We start from the raw sequence: 11,937 nt of genomic DNA, 5'->3' as shown, positions 1-11,937 counted from the left end.
ACTCGCGGGTACCGTTTACTAAATAAGACGAATTTTATCTCGTTCGGTCACTTATATACATGTATACATACACACACACACTGGTTGGACCCTCGGACTCTTCATTGATGGACGGTGGAGGGGAGTTTATGCATCCAGGTAGTACTCTAAATAGGAACAGTAGAATCTTTGGGATACTGTCGTCAATAATCAATTTGTGAGAATTACCTTTACATGTTAGCTTTTCGACAATGGGTAACTTTATAATAATAATGAATAACCCACGTGTGTTTGCAGAGTTTAACATTGTTTACAGTCACTGATAGGCAGTTCTTTGTCGGACCAAAGAACCGATTAGTCATGGACAAAAGTCAAAAAAATCTAGCCGTTCGCGATAAACTGGACAAAGCCACTGATCAGCAAGCTGGCAGATGCTCGATAATGTCATGACGTAAAGTTTATTTAAAATAAAACGCAATGTAATTCTGTATAATTTATTTATATTTTGTATGTATAAAATCACTGAGCACGACCAAATGGTACCCCTTAAAAACTAACTGATGGAAGATTCAGTCTTTTTCTCCCAGAAGATATACTCTAATATCCACATCAAAACGCAGGACATCGACAAAATGGAGGCTGCGTGCAGCGGGTACAAAGGAGACCCGCTTACGTCCTGGATCCAGCCTAAAATTTACTTCATGTTACAGTGTCCCAAAAAAAACCATGGACCCACCTATTACAGGTCCCATAGCCAGCGAAACAAACCCAGTAAATAGCATATTAATCCCATTGGCGGCTGCCACCTTATCCAAACTGACATACTTGGGCAACACCACGGATTGGAACACTGCCCTAGTGCCTTTAGTCAGTCCTATGACAGTGACCACCCCCCAAACCACCAATTTATCGGTCGGCCATGTTGCCAACACTACAAAATACAATGTGAAGCCAAAAAAAAGGACAACAAGGTAATTCTGACCTGTACGAGCTACAGTGGCCACAACCAAAGCGCCTGCATACATAAATTTGGGCGGAGCACCAAAATAGTGAGCACACATCGGTATTAAAAGCCGCCCAACAATGTCCGCTCCGCTCTGAATTGACACGGCTATAGCAATGTCGCTTCGCTCAAAATGCGACAGTTCACCAAGCATAAACTGTAGCATTAGGATTAAGTTCAGTTCGGCGGAGAAGGAAATACCTAATATTAATAATATAATAATAAAGCAATGGAAAAAAATCCAAGGAATTACCGACTAGTGTTGAGTCAAACTAGAGCAGCTATTTTCAGTGTCTTTTTGTTGTAAACTGTCAATCAATATAAATACAATAGTATTGTTGAAGGAGAGAACATTATTTCAAATCTTTAAGCATCAAAAAATCACTTGAACTGTACTATGTGATGATGAAGAAATTAATTTTGAAATCATCCAGATTCAACAGAATCATCACATTATAATGAGAATTCAGCAGTTTAATACTTTTTTCTTAGGGTGTATTGTAAACTACCTTAGTGTTAAATACATCATAGTTACCAAAATGTGTATATTTAAACTGTACTCACCTAATCCTACAATCATAACAACCAGAGGCACATTTTGTAGCAAATGTAAGTCAAAAACGTTAAACAACTTGACAAAAATCGAATTTTTCTTTTTTTCCACTGTGGTATCCTTGTAAACACTATCAAAAGTTTTTTGGTCCTCACTTATCAATTGTTTAGTTGCTTCCTACAATATTTCTTCTTGTTTTACTGCCATTAATTATTTATCTCTAATACCTCTGGTGTGATATTATTCATTTCTTCAAGACACTTTTCTTCTTCCTGAGTTGGTTTTCTTTTGACAGGCTTCAGTAAAAAGCAGCCTATGTATGACAATAATGACACAGCAAACAATAAAAGCACTGTGTAAGTCCGGCCTACAAGACTTAGCAACCTATCACAAGTTATTGCCACTACTATAGAAGACAAACTAGCACTGGTTACTGTCAAACTAAGAGCAGCTGTCAATCTTTTTTTGAAGTAGCTGTATGTGGCCAAATAAGTGGCTGGCATTACTATGCCTTGACCCAGACCTGTAAAAGTAACTTGTAAAGTTGTTGAAAGGTTGAATGTAAGGTTAATAAGCACCTATCAGAACGGAAGTGGAGAAAATGAAGTAAATATAAGAGTTGGCAAAGCTACTGAGAAAGATTCCTAGGCACATTAAAGTAGCTCCTACCAAAGCCACTGGTTTCATTCCATATAAAGTTAGAAAAGGGCTTGTGAAAAATCCTAAAATGTTACTTTATTTGCTGGCCTAGACACTTTTACATGGCTTACCAAAAGTACAATACAAAGAACTGTGCAAGTGTAGCAAGAAGGATGTTTCTGCTTTAGTGACTCCCCATTGCTTAAATTCCTCAGCAAAAATCACCCCAAAACATGGTACAAAAGTTAGTAAAGACACCTAGTTAAATAAAAAGTCCAAAAATAACTGACACTTATCACAGTATAACAAACTTACATTAATTAAGATAACAGCTCCCACAATAACCCAGCCATAACCACCATCAGGGTAGTAGGGTTCCTCTTTGGTTTTTGCTATAGTAGCCATACTACCAGCAATAAGCCAAGTAAAGGAAACAAAATTTCACATAGCAACGCTACACAATGAAACACATCACTAGATTAATGCTAAATTAAAAATTCATATTGTCTTATTTACTTTTATTAAAAATTACTTATTGTGTTATTATCTGTAAGAGATAAGAAGCAAAAGTAATGTTATTAACTTTCTTTGCAGACAAAAGATTGGGCTTCTTGCTATATGACAAGTAAGACACCTATCCAGACAATATGGTATGATCACCTCTAAAGTCTAAAGTAAATTAATAAAAGATAATAATTCTGGTTAATGTGTGTTTAAAATCAGGCCATCAAGATAAAAAGTTGACAATGTTCCAAAAATGTGTAAATACAATTCACTGAACACCAAAATGATTTTTATATCCACTATCCAGTGTGAGTAGGTGCACTGTGAAGTAAAAAGTTTACTACTTATCACTTTATATTGGACTTTACAGTAATTTAAAATTAAGTAGGTAGATAATGTTTTTATGGAGATTTGTGCAGTAGGTGGCTACGTTTACTCAATTCCAACTCTAGTCAATTGAATTATGAATTAACAAAGATGCTTGTCATCCTGGTTTTAGTAAACCAAACCTGGACACTATAGTCTCCATTACAACACCAGATTTGCAATAGGTACCTTTCTAAAACATGAGTTGACACCATAACTCATTATATACGATCTAATTGAATAATGTAATCAATACACAGCACTTTTAACTCAAACTCTTTTGATGATTTATTGTTGTTGTTTGTTTACGTTGGCACTTTAGGTTAAGTGCATGATGGTTTGGTTGCCTATCTACCAGAACATTGACTGTATACACAATGTTGCCAAGTTTAATATGGTTTGTATTGAAAAGTTCGTTTATTCGTTTTTTTTTTATTTTGAATATTCCATTTAACATTTAAATACCTATAATAACTACTCTCTATACAATTTGCATAGAGAATAGTCCCTACATTAGATCCCCACAACATGAAATAAATTTATTTGGTTTAAAAATGCCTGAAAAGAATAGGACGAGCGTTAATAACAAAAAAAGAACACAGAACATATCGATTGAAGACATAAAATAATGCCGACCGGATATGACGGATGCCTGCGGAAAATAAGGAAAACGTAGAAATCAGAATGGGAAATTCGGCAGAGAGGGACCTTAAGTACCGATATTTCGCACCGATCCTTGTATATGTATGAGTTATGGCCCGGGTCGCCACGTTCTTACTATATTTTATTTGTTATCGGATTCAAAGTTCGTGATGGTTTTTCCCGATCGGTTCGAGAATTCTTACGAATTAGGAAATATTCGGTGTGGATGTTTCGCTATACGTGATTCGCGTGTTTAAATTTGCATGACTTAAATATTTACCATCAGGCATTTGGATTACACATTTATGTGATTTAAAAAATTATTTATTATACATTTTTCTTGATAATTTGGTGAATTATCAGTTCATTGTGATCGCTGTCTCTAACAAGAAATTTTTCTAGTTAAGCTTCTGCCAGCAACATCAGGTTTAAATAAAAACAAGTGTAGGTAATTATTCACAATAGTTTGTCAAAGAAAATATTACAGTGACGTCAAAGATACTGATGAGACGCTGTTATGCAACCACGCATACAAATCTGCACATGGTTTGCCAGTGTGGGCACGTATTTTCTATGTACCCACCGTATTCTAATCACAGAAATCTGGGAGAATTTGATCGAAATAAACTGGATCATCACGATTAGAAAAGCCTATTATAGTAATAGTAGTACATACTATGAGTCAGAGTAGTTTAGAGAGAGATGAGACGTTTACTTAGTAGGTAATTTATTGTCAGCAAGCCAACTAAGACCTCGTGCGGCAGTAAAATCGACTATATATATCCGAGGTAGAGGGAGATAAACATAGTTATCGCCCATAACCCTCCGCGTCTTATCTTTGGAGCCGTAACATCCCGTAGGATTACATTGCGGATTAAGCCCGTACATATGGACTATTCCTGGGTTCTAGTTGACGATGAACTAATTATTTAACCTGTTCCCAGATTTATCGGTTAATAATTGTTGGGTTGGCATTCGGAATTGATTTATAGCTAAGTATTGAAAATTGAATTACATAATGATTTACCAACATATTAAGTAGCAGATGTTTTTTTTTTGTTCAAAAGTAGGTATGCATGACAAATATGCCACTAAGTTATTTATCAAACGTTACCGAGATACTCAATCTTAAAAAGCAGTTAAAAAGACCTCTAATACCCCCCATTCTTTCAACTTTTTAGAAACATGAATGATTTTGTGCTTATTTCACCTAATTTAGGGTTTTTTAGTATAAATGTCCTTTGCTGTGCATTGGAACCCTTCTGGAGCAAAATGAAAAATTATCAAAAATTAATAGGCATTTTAATGAATGTCAAAAACGACTTCCTGAAGCAATAAACGGCATAGAAAGTATAGATGATGACTTTTCTTAGTTTGACTTGATCCATCTTTAAAACCAAAGTCATGAAACGTGATAAATGATTTAGAATGGAACAAGGCCCGAACGTCTTTAGCAGATGGCGTTTATTTCCATTGGTCGACCGCCTAAGCTCGGCGGGACTTGATCATGCCGCTTTCACCTAATCCGTGGATTTATTTCTCCAGGTTTTCTGGATCGTATATCTTGTTCTGGGCAGGGCTTGCGGTGTGCCGGCATACTAATGCGAATTCTCCAGATTTGGCCCTTTTCGCTGATAAACAATTATAAGGGTGCCACTAAATTTAGATGAGCGCAAGTGGTTTTATTGGCGCTAAAAAAGCTAGACGAATTATTATAGACCATAAACATTTCCGCTGATAAACAGGTTTCCATCGCGGAAGAAACAATAAAAATTTAATTAAAATTCCTCGTTTTCCTTCCGTAAAGAAAAGAGTCTTAAGTATTTCAATTTACCTTACTAGCTAAGAGAGGCCGCCGTAAATTTCACCGCTTCGCAGCCCTTATTTTTTGGTTTTGCATATTTTGCTTCTTAAGGAATACAGAACATTCCCTTTGTTATGTAATATCTCGTCGGATAATGCTAGGCATTATTAAAATGGTTAATGAAAATTCTCCTAGATTATGACGGAGGACTAGCCATCATTAAGATTTCATTGTTTCGCCGCAGGAATTCAACTTGCACCGTCATCAATTCTAATAATCATCACGATGCACAAACTGTTATTACAACCGATGCAAAGACGATCCATCATAAATAATAAATTCGAAATTTTCGGAAAATCTCTATCAATTTCAATTAAGAATCAATAAGTCGTCGGAGTATAGGCAAAGTTCCGCAAGTTTCTGCTGACACCGAGCATCAGGTGAAGTTATAATAACCTGCCATGGCAAATCCGGACGCTCTCGTGATTCATAATGTTAGAGGTAAAATAGAGTTTTCCTGCCACTTTTCCTTCCCACCCTTACAATATCTCACCTACTCTCTGTCCTGGGGGAAGTGGCAGTGACGACATTAACTGTCATATGTCATATTGAAATTCTCTTGTCTTAGATGAGTTCTTAAGATTTTGTGGTTGCCGGTTGAGCGCTTTTTTCGGTGATTTAAAAATGTTGAACCAGACATCCAACCAGCTGCGTTTGTGGTAAAAATTTTAGACCTCTAACTTAAGGCGTTCCTGAAATATTTAAGAACTATTTTAAATATTATATGTTAAGGAACACGAATTTGAGGTCCATTTTGCTCTAACTGGCACTGTTTCGCAAACTTAGCCGTGCCCGCTCGACGTCACGTGTGCTAGCTCCATTCATTAGTTTTCTTTTCTTATAGAGTACGTATAAAGAATGTCTCAAATGAGCGAGTTATTCACGATTTTCTGAAAAAGTGCACCAAAATTTTGCTCATATTAGGAATTTCTGCTCTGGAAGGGTTGATCAAAGTAAGGCTGCTATTAGAGCAAAAACAGTTGAATATCGATAGTAATTTTACATCAAGTAGGCCTAGAATTTGACGTAGATTCCAAAAACCAATAAAAAAGGGGACACCCTGTATACTAATGGATTATCTAGGAATAAATTAGACACATGTGACATCTACAAGATTCATTCTTGTCAGTTTTTTTTCAAGAGTTTCAAAATTCAAAAAATCACCCTTAACAAAACTGGCTCTTTGTACTACTTTTACTGACTTTACTCAACTTTAAGAATTCAGGATGTTTGAAGTAGTCAGTAATTGTAGTAATTCACCAACTTGTACGTAAATTAAAGTAATTTTTTCTGAAATTAAGTTTACTAAGTGAAACAAATAAATGCGGCAAACGAATGGCGGAATAAAAGCTGAAAGGGCCGTAATGCGCTCCCTTAAAGGAGCTGCCTCGGGTTGGCAACGAAGACAAATCGCGGAGCTAATATCAGCAACCCTCGAAAGCGATGACACTGATCTGTTACCGTCCCTCAGAGGATATTTGAATTCTCGAGGAAGTCTGATTTCATTTACCTTTCCACCAGGTCTACATTCCCATGGAAATCTTTCCCGATCCGAGTTTACTGTTATATTTATTTCCTAATTTTCGATTCGAAGCCCGCATCCGCAAAATTTTGCAAACTTCAGCAGTAGCAAGTAGGGTAGGCAAACGAAGTCTTGCGCTGCATGTTTTTGACTGAAGGGACACTTGTTTATGCGAGGTTAGATTCCAAAGAGCCAGTGGAAGGGCCCCTTCGACCGTGAAATATCCGAAGAAATTTAGTTCGATCGTGTGCTGGAAAACCGAAAGAATTCACTTTCTCGATGTGAATTTATTGCGATTTTACGATTCGGGGGACGTTGCAGGTCGGGGAATTCTATGCAAAAATGCCGTCGACGTGGATTTATTATCATTATAAATCCAGTGCAATCGCGTAACTAAATCAGACGTCAAACGCAAATCTGGCAGGCAAATCAGGATGAATCGGACGCGTTAAGGCTAAAATATCCCGGGGGCGTGAGCCGTCTTATATATCATTATTACGCCTCTTTGGCGATTTATCTTTGGCTTGTCCGAGGCAGACGGTAACACATTTCCCTTGTAAAATCTACACTAAAAACCTTCTAAAATATTAAACCGCCACCTGGATGGAGTAATAAACGTTCCCCATCCCTTTATGTTGCCCAGACGATTATTTATCACCCTTTAAATACAACATTTTTTTATTCCAAATACTTCTTTATATCTGGTAGTTTAAACAAAATATTTAGGTACAAAAATCTGAAAATTGTTCATAGGAAATCAACAGTAAGGAGGGAGAGAGAGAGAGCGCAAAAACTTTGAAGGGACATGTACCAGTTTGCAAGAGTGACTGTGAAGTTATACGACAATTGGTCACATGTACCCTCTATTCAATCAATCAATCAACATTTATTGGTGAAGCACATCCCAAACAGCAATTTCACAAATCAAGTACAAATCATTAATACAATTTCACAAATTTAAAATTAGAGATAAAACATAATTTTCAATACAAACACACTTAAAAATCAAGTCACAGAGTTAAAAATGATCAGCGCAGGAAAGTACAACTCTGAGGCTACAAATCGGAGAAGTCACTCTCCAGGTATTCAGTCACACTGTAGAAAGCCTTCACCTTTAGATACAGTTTAATTTTTGTTGCAAAACTCTTAAATGTAAGGTCCTTTATGTGTGACGGAAGCACATTAAACAATTTTATGCCGTAGTGATTTCTTCATTCTGGTATTATGATCGTGATGGTCAAAGTTAAGGCTGTAGTTGTTGTAATTCTTTTTTATGTACAGTAAGCAACCTAGTATATATATACACAAGGCATGGTAAGGACACCCAGAATAACAAAACTATATCTGCAACACTCCCGATACCCCAAGCCCCCCATCACCCTAACACATCTCCTCTGCATAGCAACCCTATCAGGTCTGAGCAATATTTTGTAACCATCTGTCAAATTACATCACAGAAGAACCGTCAAATACTCTTTGAGGAAACTGTCAGAACTGGGTTAAGTAAGCTTTAATAAATAAAACGGTCAAACATTATTTTTTCTTAAAAGTATGTACAATATCAGTCATGTTCATTTCTGTTCAGCTAGCTGAAATTTTTTATTGGCTAAGTTAAAATTAAACGTGATAACTGTCAGATTTTCTGTTCTATGCTATCCTACCTTTAATTTGAACAGTGTACCTAAACTACTTAGATAAGATAATACATATTTTCTAATACACTACATAAAGTTGACGTTACATGTTATTGTTGTGCCAAATTGGAATATCCTGGATGGTAAAACATTTCTTTACAATAGCCCCCCGACGTAAAGTGCAAGTTCGTTTGCACTTTGACGGAGCCGTTATACCTAAAATTAATGGTTCGAAAAAAAGGAAAATTTCACTTAGATTTACGCAAAACAAAAACACACAACGTACGTACACCCTTTTAAAAAAAAAGAGTGAATTTTCAAGCGCTTATAGAGATTTCGTACTGAGGCATTTTTCAGAGAAATATACGGGATCACTTAAGCCGAGATTTTATGTCCTGAAATCGTTTATAAAAGCTGTTATTCCAATAAAGCAAGTAGTGTAAAGATATCAGCCGCATATCACTTTCAGTTGACGACAAAATTTATTCCGGCCATGGAACGCATTACTCAGGGACGAATGGAGATGACAGCGCTAAACTGACGTGGCTTCAATTTTTTTACGTTTTTTTTTAACTCGTAAATCGATTCTTTTGTAATTGTCCGTACTGCAAAAAAGTGTGGAGATAGATCTAGAATAATCTAATCACAGATTCTAATTGGATTCTTTCTGTAATAGCCTCAAATCTGCTTCATAGATCTGAAATTTTCCTAGTTTCTGCTTCTTCATCAGCTTTCGACACCAAAATGGGTTTTGTTAAGACCTCTGAGACATAAACTTGGGACCGGAAAGACAGTCCAAAAAGGGTGGGAAGAGAAAGTTAAAGATATGTTTGTGTCCCGTTTTGGGGGAAAAATAAGAGCCATTACCCTTCGTCACTCTAATTCCACGCAAATCCAAGAGAAAGGCAACCTCCGAAGAGGCCGTAACCGAGAGAAAGTTTTCTAGTTGCCCCAAAACTACAACTTAGTGCCGCGATTAGGACAATTTAAATTCGGTTTTCGTTTCATAATTACACATAAACCCTGGCACAGTCTTAAGCGCTTTGCTTTAATGTTAGCCTAGTCGCTACTACGCTTGTTATGCTTTTGTGGCTCTTAAAATGATTCATTTATATTAAATACATACCGTAGACCCACCCTTTAAATAAAAGGAGGGTAACTTTGTTTTGGAAACGATTTAAAATAAAATAAACCGGAAAAAGGATGACGTTACCGCTACCCGGTTGATTTAAAGTCGAATCGAGCGCTTAAGCGCTTAACACAATATTGTGCTTCTACGCTGCCTGGAATGAAAAGCAAATTCACTCTGGAAAATTTCCTCTTCCGTGTGTTCTTAGGTAAATTAGATCCGAGTGGGCGTGGAGGGGAGAAAAATCCGGATTCCACTCGGTTAATCAATCAACAATCACGATTAACCCCCCAGCTTTTTGTATTTCTATTTTGCCATTTTTATGATGCACCTCGATTATAAAAGCGGTGGTTTTTCGTATTTTCTGCAAATTGAGAGCTGGTCGGAATAAATCCAACTCATTTCCAAATTAAAAAGCACTTGTTGGAAAAAAATTAGTTGTTAACAAAAAGCCCGAACTCAATTCACATATAGGTCTGATCTACGATCGACATTGAAAGCGGATCAAACCGTATTATAATCGATTTGACAAACAAAACGCAAAATAAATAAACCGGCCTAAATACAACTACATAAACTTTATATGGTATTTTGTTTACATAATATAATATCAAACAGTGGATATCTATGACTGTGATCATTATGTGTTGGACGAATAATGGAATTTAAGCCGGGGAATTCGGTTTGTATTGTTGGTACAACGTCATTCTAAACGTTCAATTTACATCGATTTGGTTTGTGTATTGTTTGCAAATTTACCAGTTTTGCACCGAAAATATTCTCCTGGAGATGGAGAGAGAAAGTTGTTAGTTTTAGTCTTATTCTGTAGGTTTATACATAGATACTTAGGAAAACTGTACTATCAAATACTAGAGATTTGGTAATTCTACAACTAATTATTTAATTAATTAGGCAGAAGTTGTTTGTTATTAGGAACACATTTTAATAATTGTTTATTTATATTCTGCTACTTTTTTCTTTATAACTCTGTTTAAGTTATCAGAGTGTAATTTCCACCTCACTGTATTGGATACGTTAGTAATCCGATGGAATATGTTTAGTAATAATCCCTGCAAATCCAGTTCAATTTCGAATATTTACTACATAGTCTAGACATTTTAGTTTTTGTCTCAGATATGAATATTTATCGAATCCCCTCGAGGATATAACTGAAGCTTAGGCTAATTGGCAAAGCAGAAAGTGACTCGATCGGATGGTTTTCGGTGCAAGACGACGACTAGAGCAACAACAAGGGAGGGGGAATACATCAAGTTGGGGGTTGTTTATATAAGCGTGAAATTTAGCATTGTAAATTAAAGGGAAACGTTTTACCAAATTTGGCACGCATCCGCGATCACGTAACGACCCGTTACACATTCAACTTGTTGTTTCATACTGAATGTTCGTCATAATGAAATTTCCCTCTTTTTGAGGTTGCAAGAAAAAATTTGCCCACTTTCCAATTAGTTCAAGTTGCTGGTAAACATTTTTGGAGGCGGAAAATGTCTTATTATTTCTATTTGTTTTACATGCAAACCGTTTCCTAATCGAACACGCCCGGTGTAAATAAAACTAAACTTTCGAAATCGAATGGAATGGTAATATGATTGTGCTACGGTCCATGCGGGCATAAGTTTCGAATGCTAAATAAATATGATGAAAGGAAACTTTTCCGGATCCGGGAGATTTACAAAGTTTCTTTCACTGACTGTATAAAGTTAAAAATGTCCACCTATGTCCGTCTGAATTGTTTTCAAACCTCTAGAAAACGTTCTAAATAAATGGTAATTTTACGCATTTGCGACGATAATTTAGCAACGAGAGTTACTCTTTGACAGCAATGCAAATCTTTCCGAATATAACGCCATCCAATTTTGTTTGATTTGATTCTTGACTGCAAAAATAAGTAAATCTACTTTCGATGACCCCCATCGAGTTCAGTGATCGTCTTTAGTTTTATGACGCCTAGTAAAATAGATGACGGTACTCTGCGGAATTGTTCTTTGTCTCTAATGTACAAAAAGGACACTTTATTTTTTACAGTCGGCCAATTTCTCTCGCACGAAAAAAAAAAACCTGAAAGTTTTTACTGCAGTTCGGGA

The 11,937-nt window shown here is 36.3% G+C and overlaps 1 protein-coding gene and 1 long non-coding RNA gene across 5 annotated transcripts; one reads left to right on the top strand and one right to left on the bottom strand.

Moving 5' to 3' along the window:
- Window positions 1-91: 91 nt before the first annotated feature.
- Window positions 92-462, top strand: LOC145735589 (uncharacterized). Its single transcript, XR_014179703.1, has 2 exons — window positions 92-234; window positions 296-462. It is a non-coding gene; the product is annotated as an uncharacterized LOC145735589 (long non-coding RNA).
- Window positions 460-3,385, bottom strand: LOC145735567 (monocarboxylate transporter 9-like). 4 transcript variants are annotated; one of them, XM_081989542.1, is made up of 9 exons: window positions 3,234-3,385; window positions 2,490-2,628; window positions 2,306-2,432; window positions 2,114-2,257; window positions 1,763-2,058; window positions 1,547-1,712; window positions 962-1,183; window positions 716-910; window positions 460-666 (listed from the first exon to the last, which is right to left on the bottom strand). In XM_081989542.1, exons 2-9 carry the CDS (start codon window positions 2,577-2,579, stop codon window positions 533-535), a joined length of 1,374 nt encoding a protein of 457 aa, XP_081845668.1. In that variant the 5' UTR covers window positions 2,580-2,628; window positions 3,234-3,385; the 3' UTR covers window positions 460-532. The 4 variants fall into 4 exon arrangements, with proteins under 4 accessions (XP_081845668.1, XP_081845667.1, XP_081845669.1 ...); XM_081989541.1 differs by having other exon boundaries at window positions 2,691-3,348; XM_081989543.1 differs by having other exon boundaries at window positions 2,490-2,659; window positions 3,234-3,249.
- Window positions 3,386-11,937: the final 8,552 nt, after the last annotated feature.

This window comes from Ips typographus, linkage group LG11 (assembly GCF_016097725.1).
Source record: "Ips typographus isolate SLU linkage group LG11, UJ_Ityp_2.0, whole genome shotgun sequence".
NCBI lineage: Eukaryota > Metazoa > Arthropoda > Insecta > Coleoptera > Curculionidae > Ips > Ips typographus.
The sequence above is the reverse complement of the archived record's forward strand: the minus strand, read 5'-3'. Positions and strand labels throughout refer to the sequence as shown.

What these genes read in the sequence shown, in the direction of transcription:
- LOC145735567 (XM_081989542.1), bottom strand. Translation starts at nt 2,579, where the DNA reads ATGGCTACTATAGCAAAAACCAAAGAGGAACCCTACTACCCTGATGGT. An exon ending in CTCCACTTCCGTTCTGATAG is followed by an intron (nt 2,059 to 2,113) that starts GTGCTTATTAAC and finishes TTACTTTTACAG; the next exon opens with GTCTGGGTCAAGGCATAGTA. An exon ending in TGAATAATATCACACCAGAG is followed by an intron (nt 1,713 to 1,762) that starts GTATTAGAGATA and finishes GAAATATTGTAG; the next exon opens with GAAGCAACTAAACAATTGAT.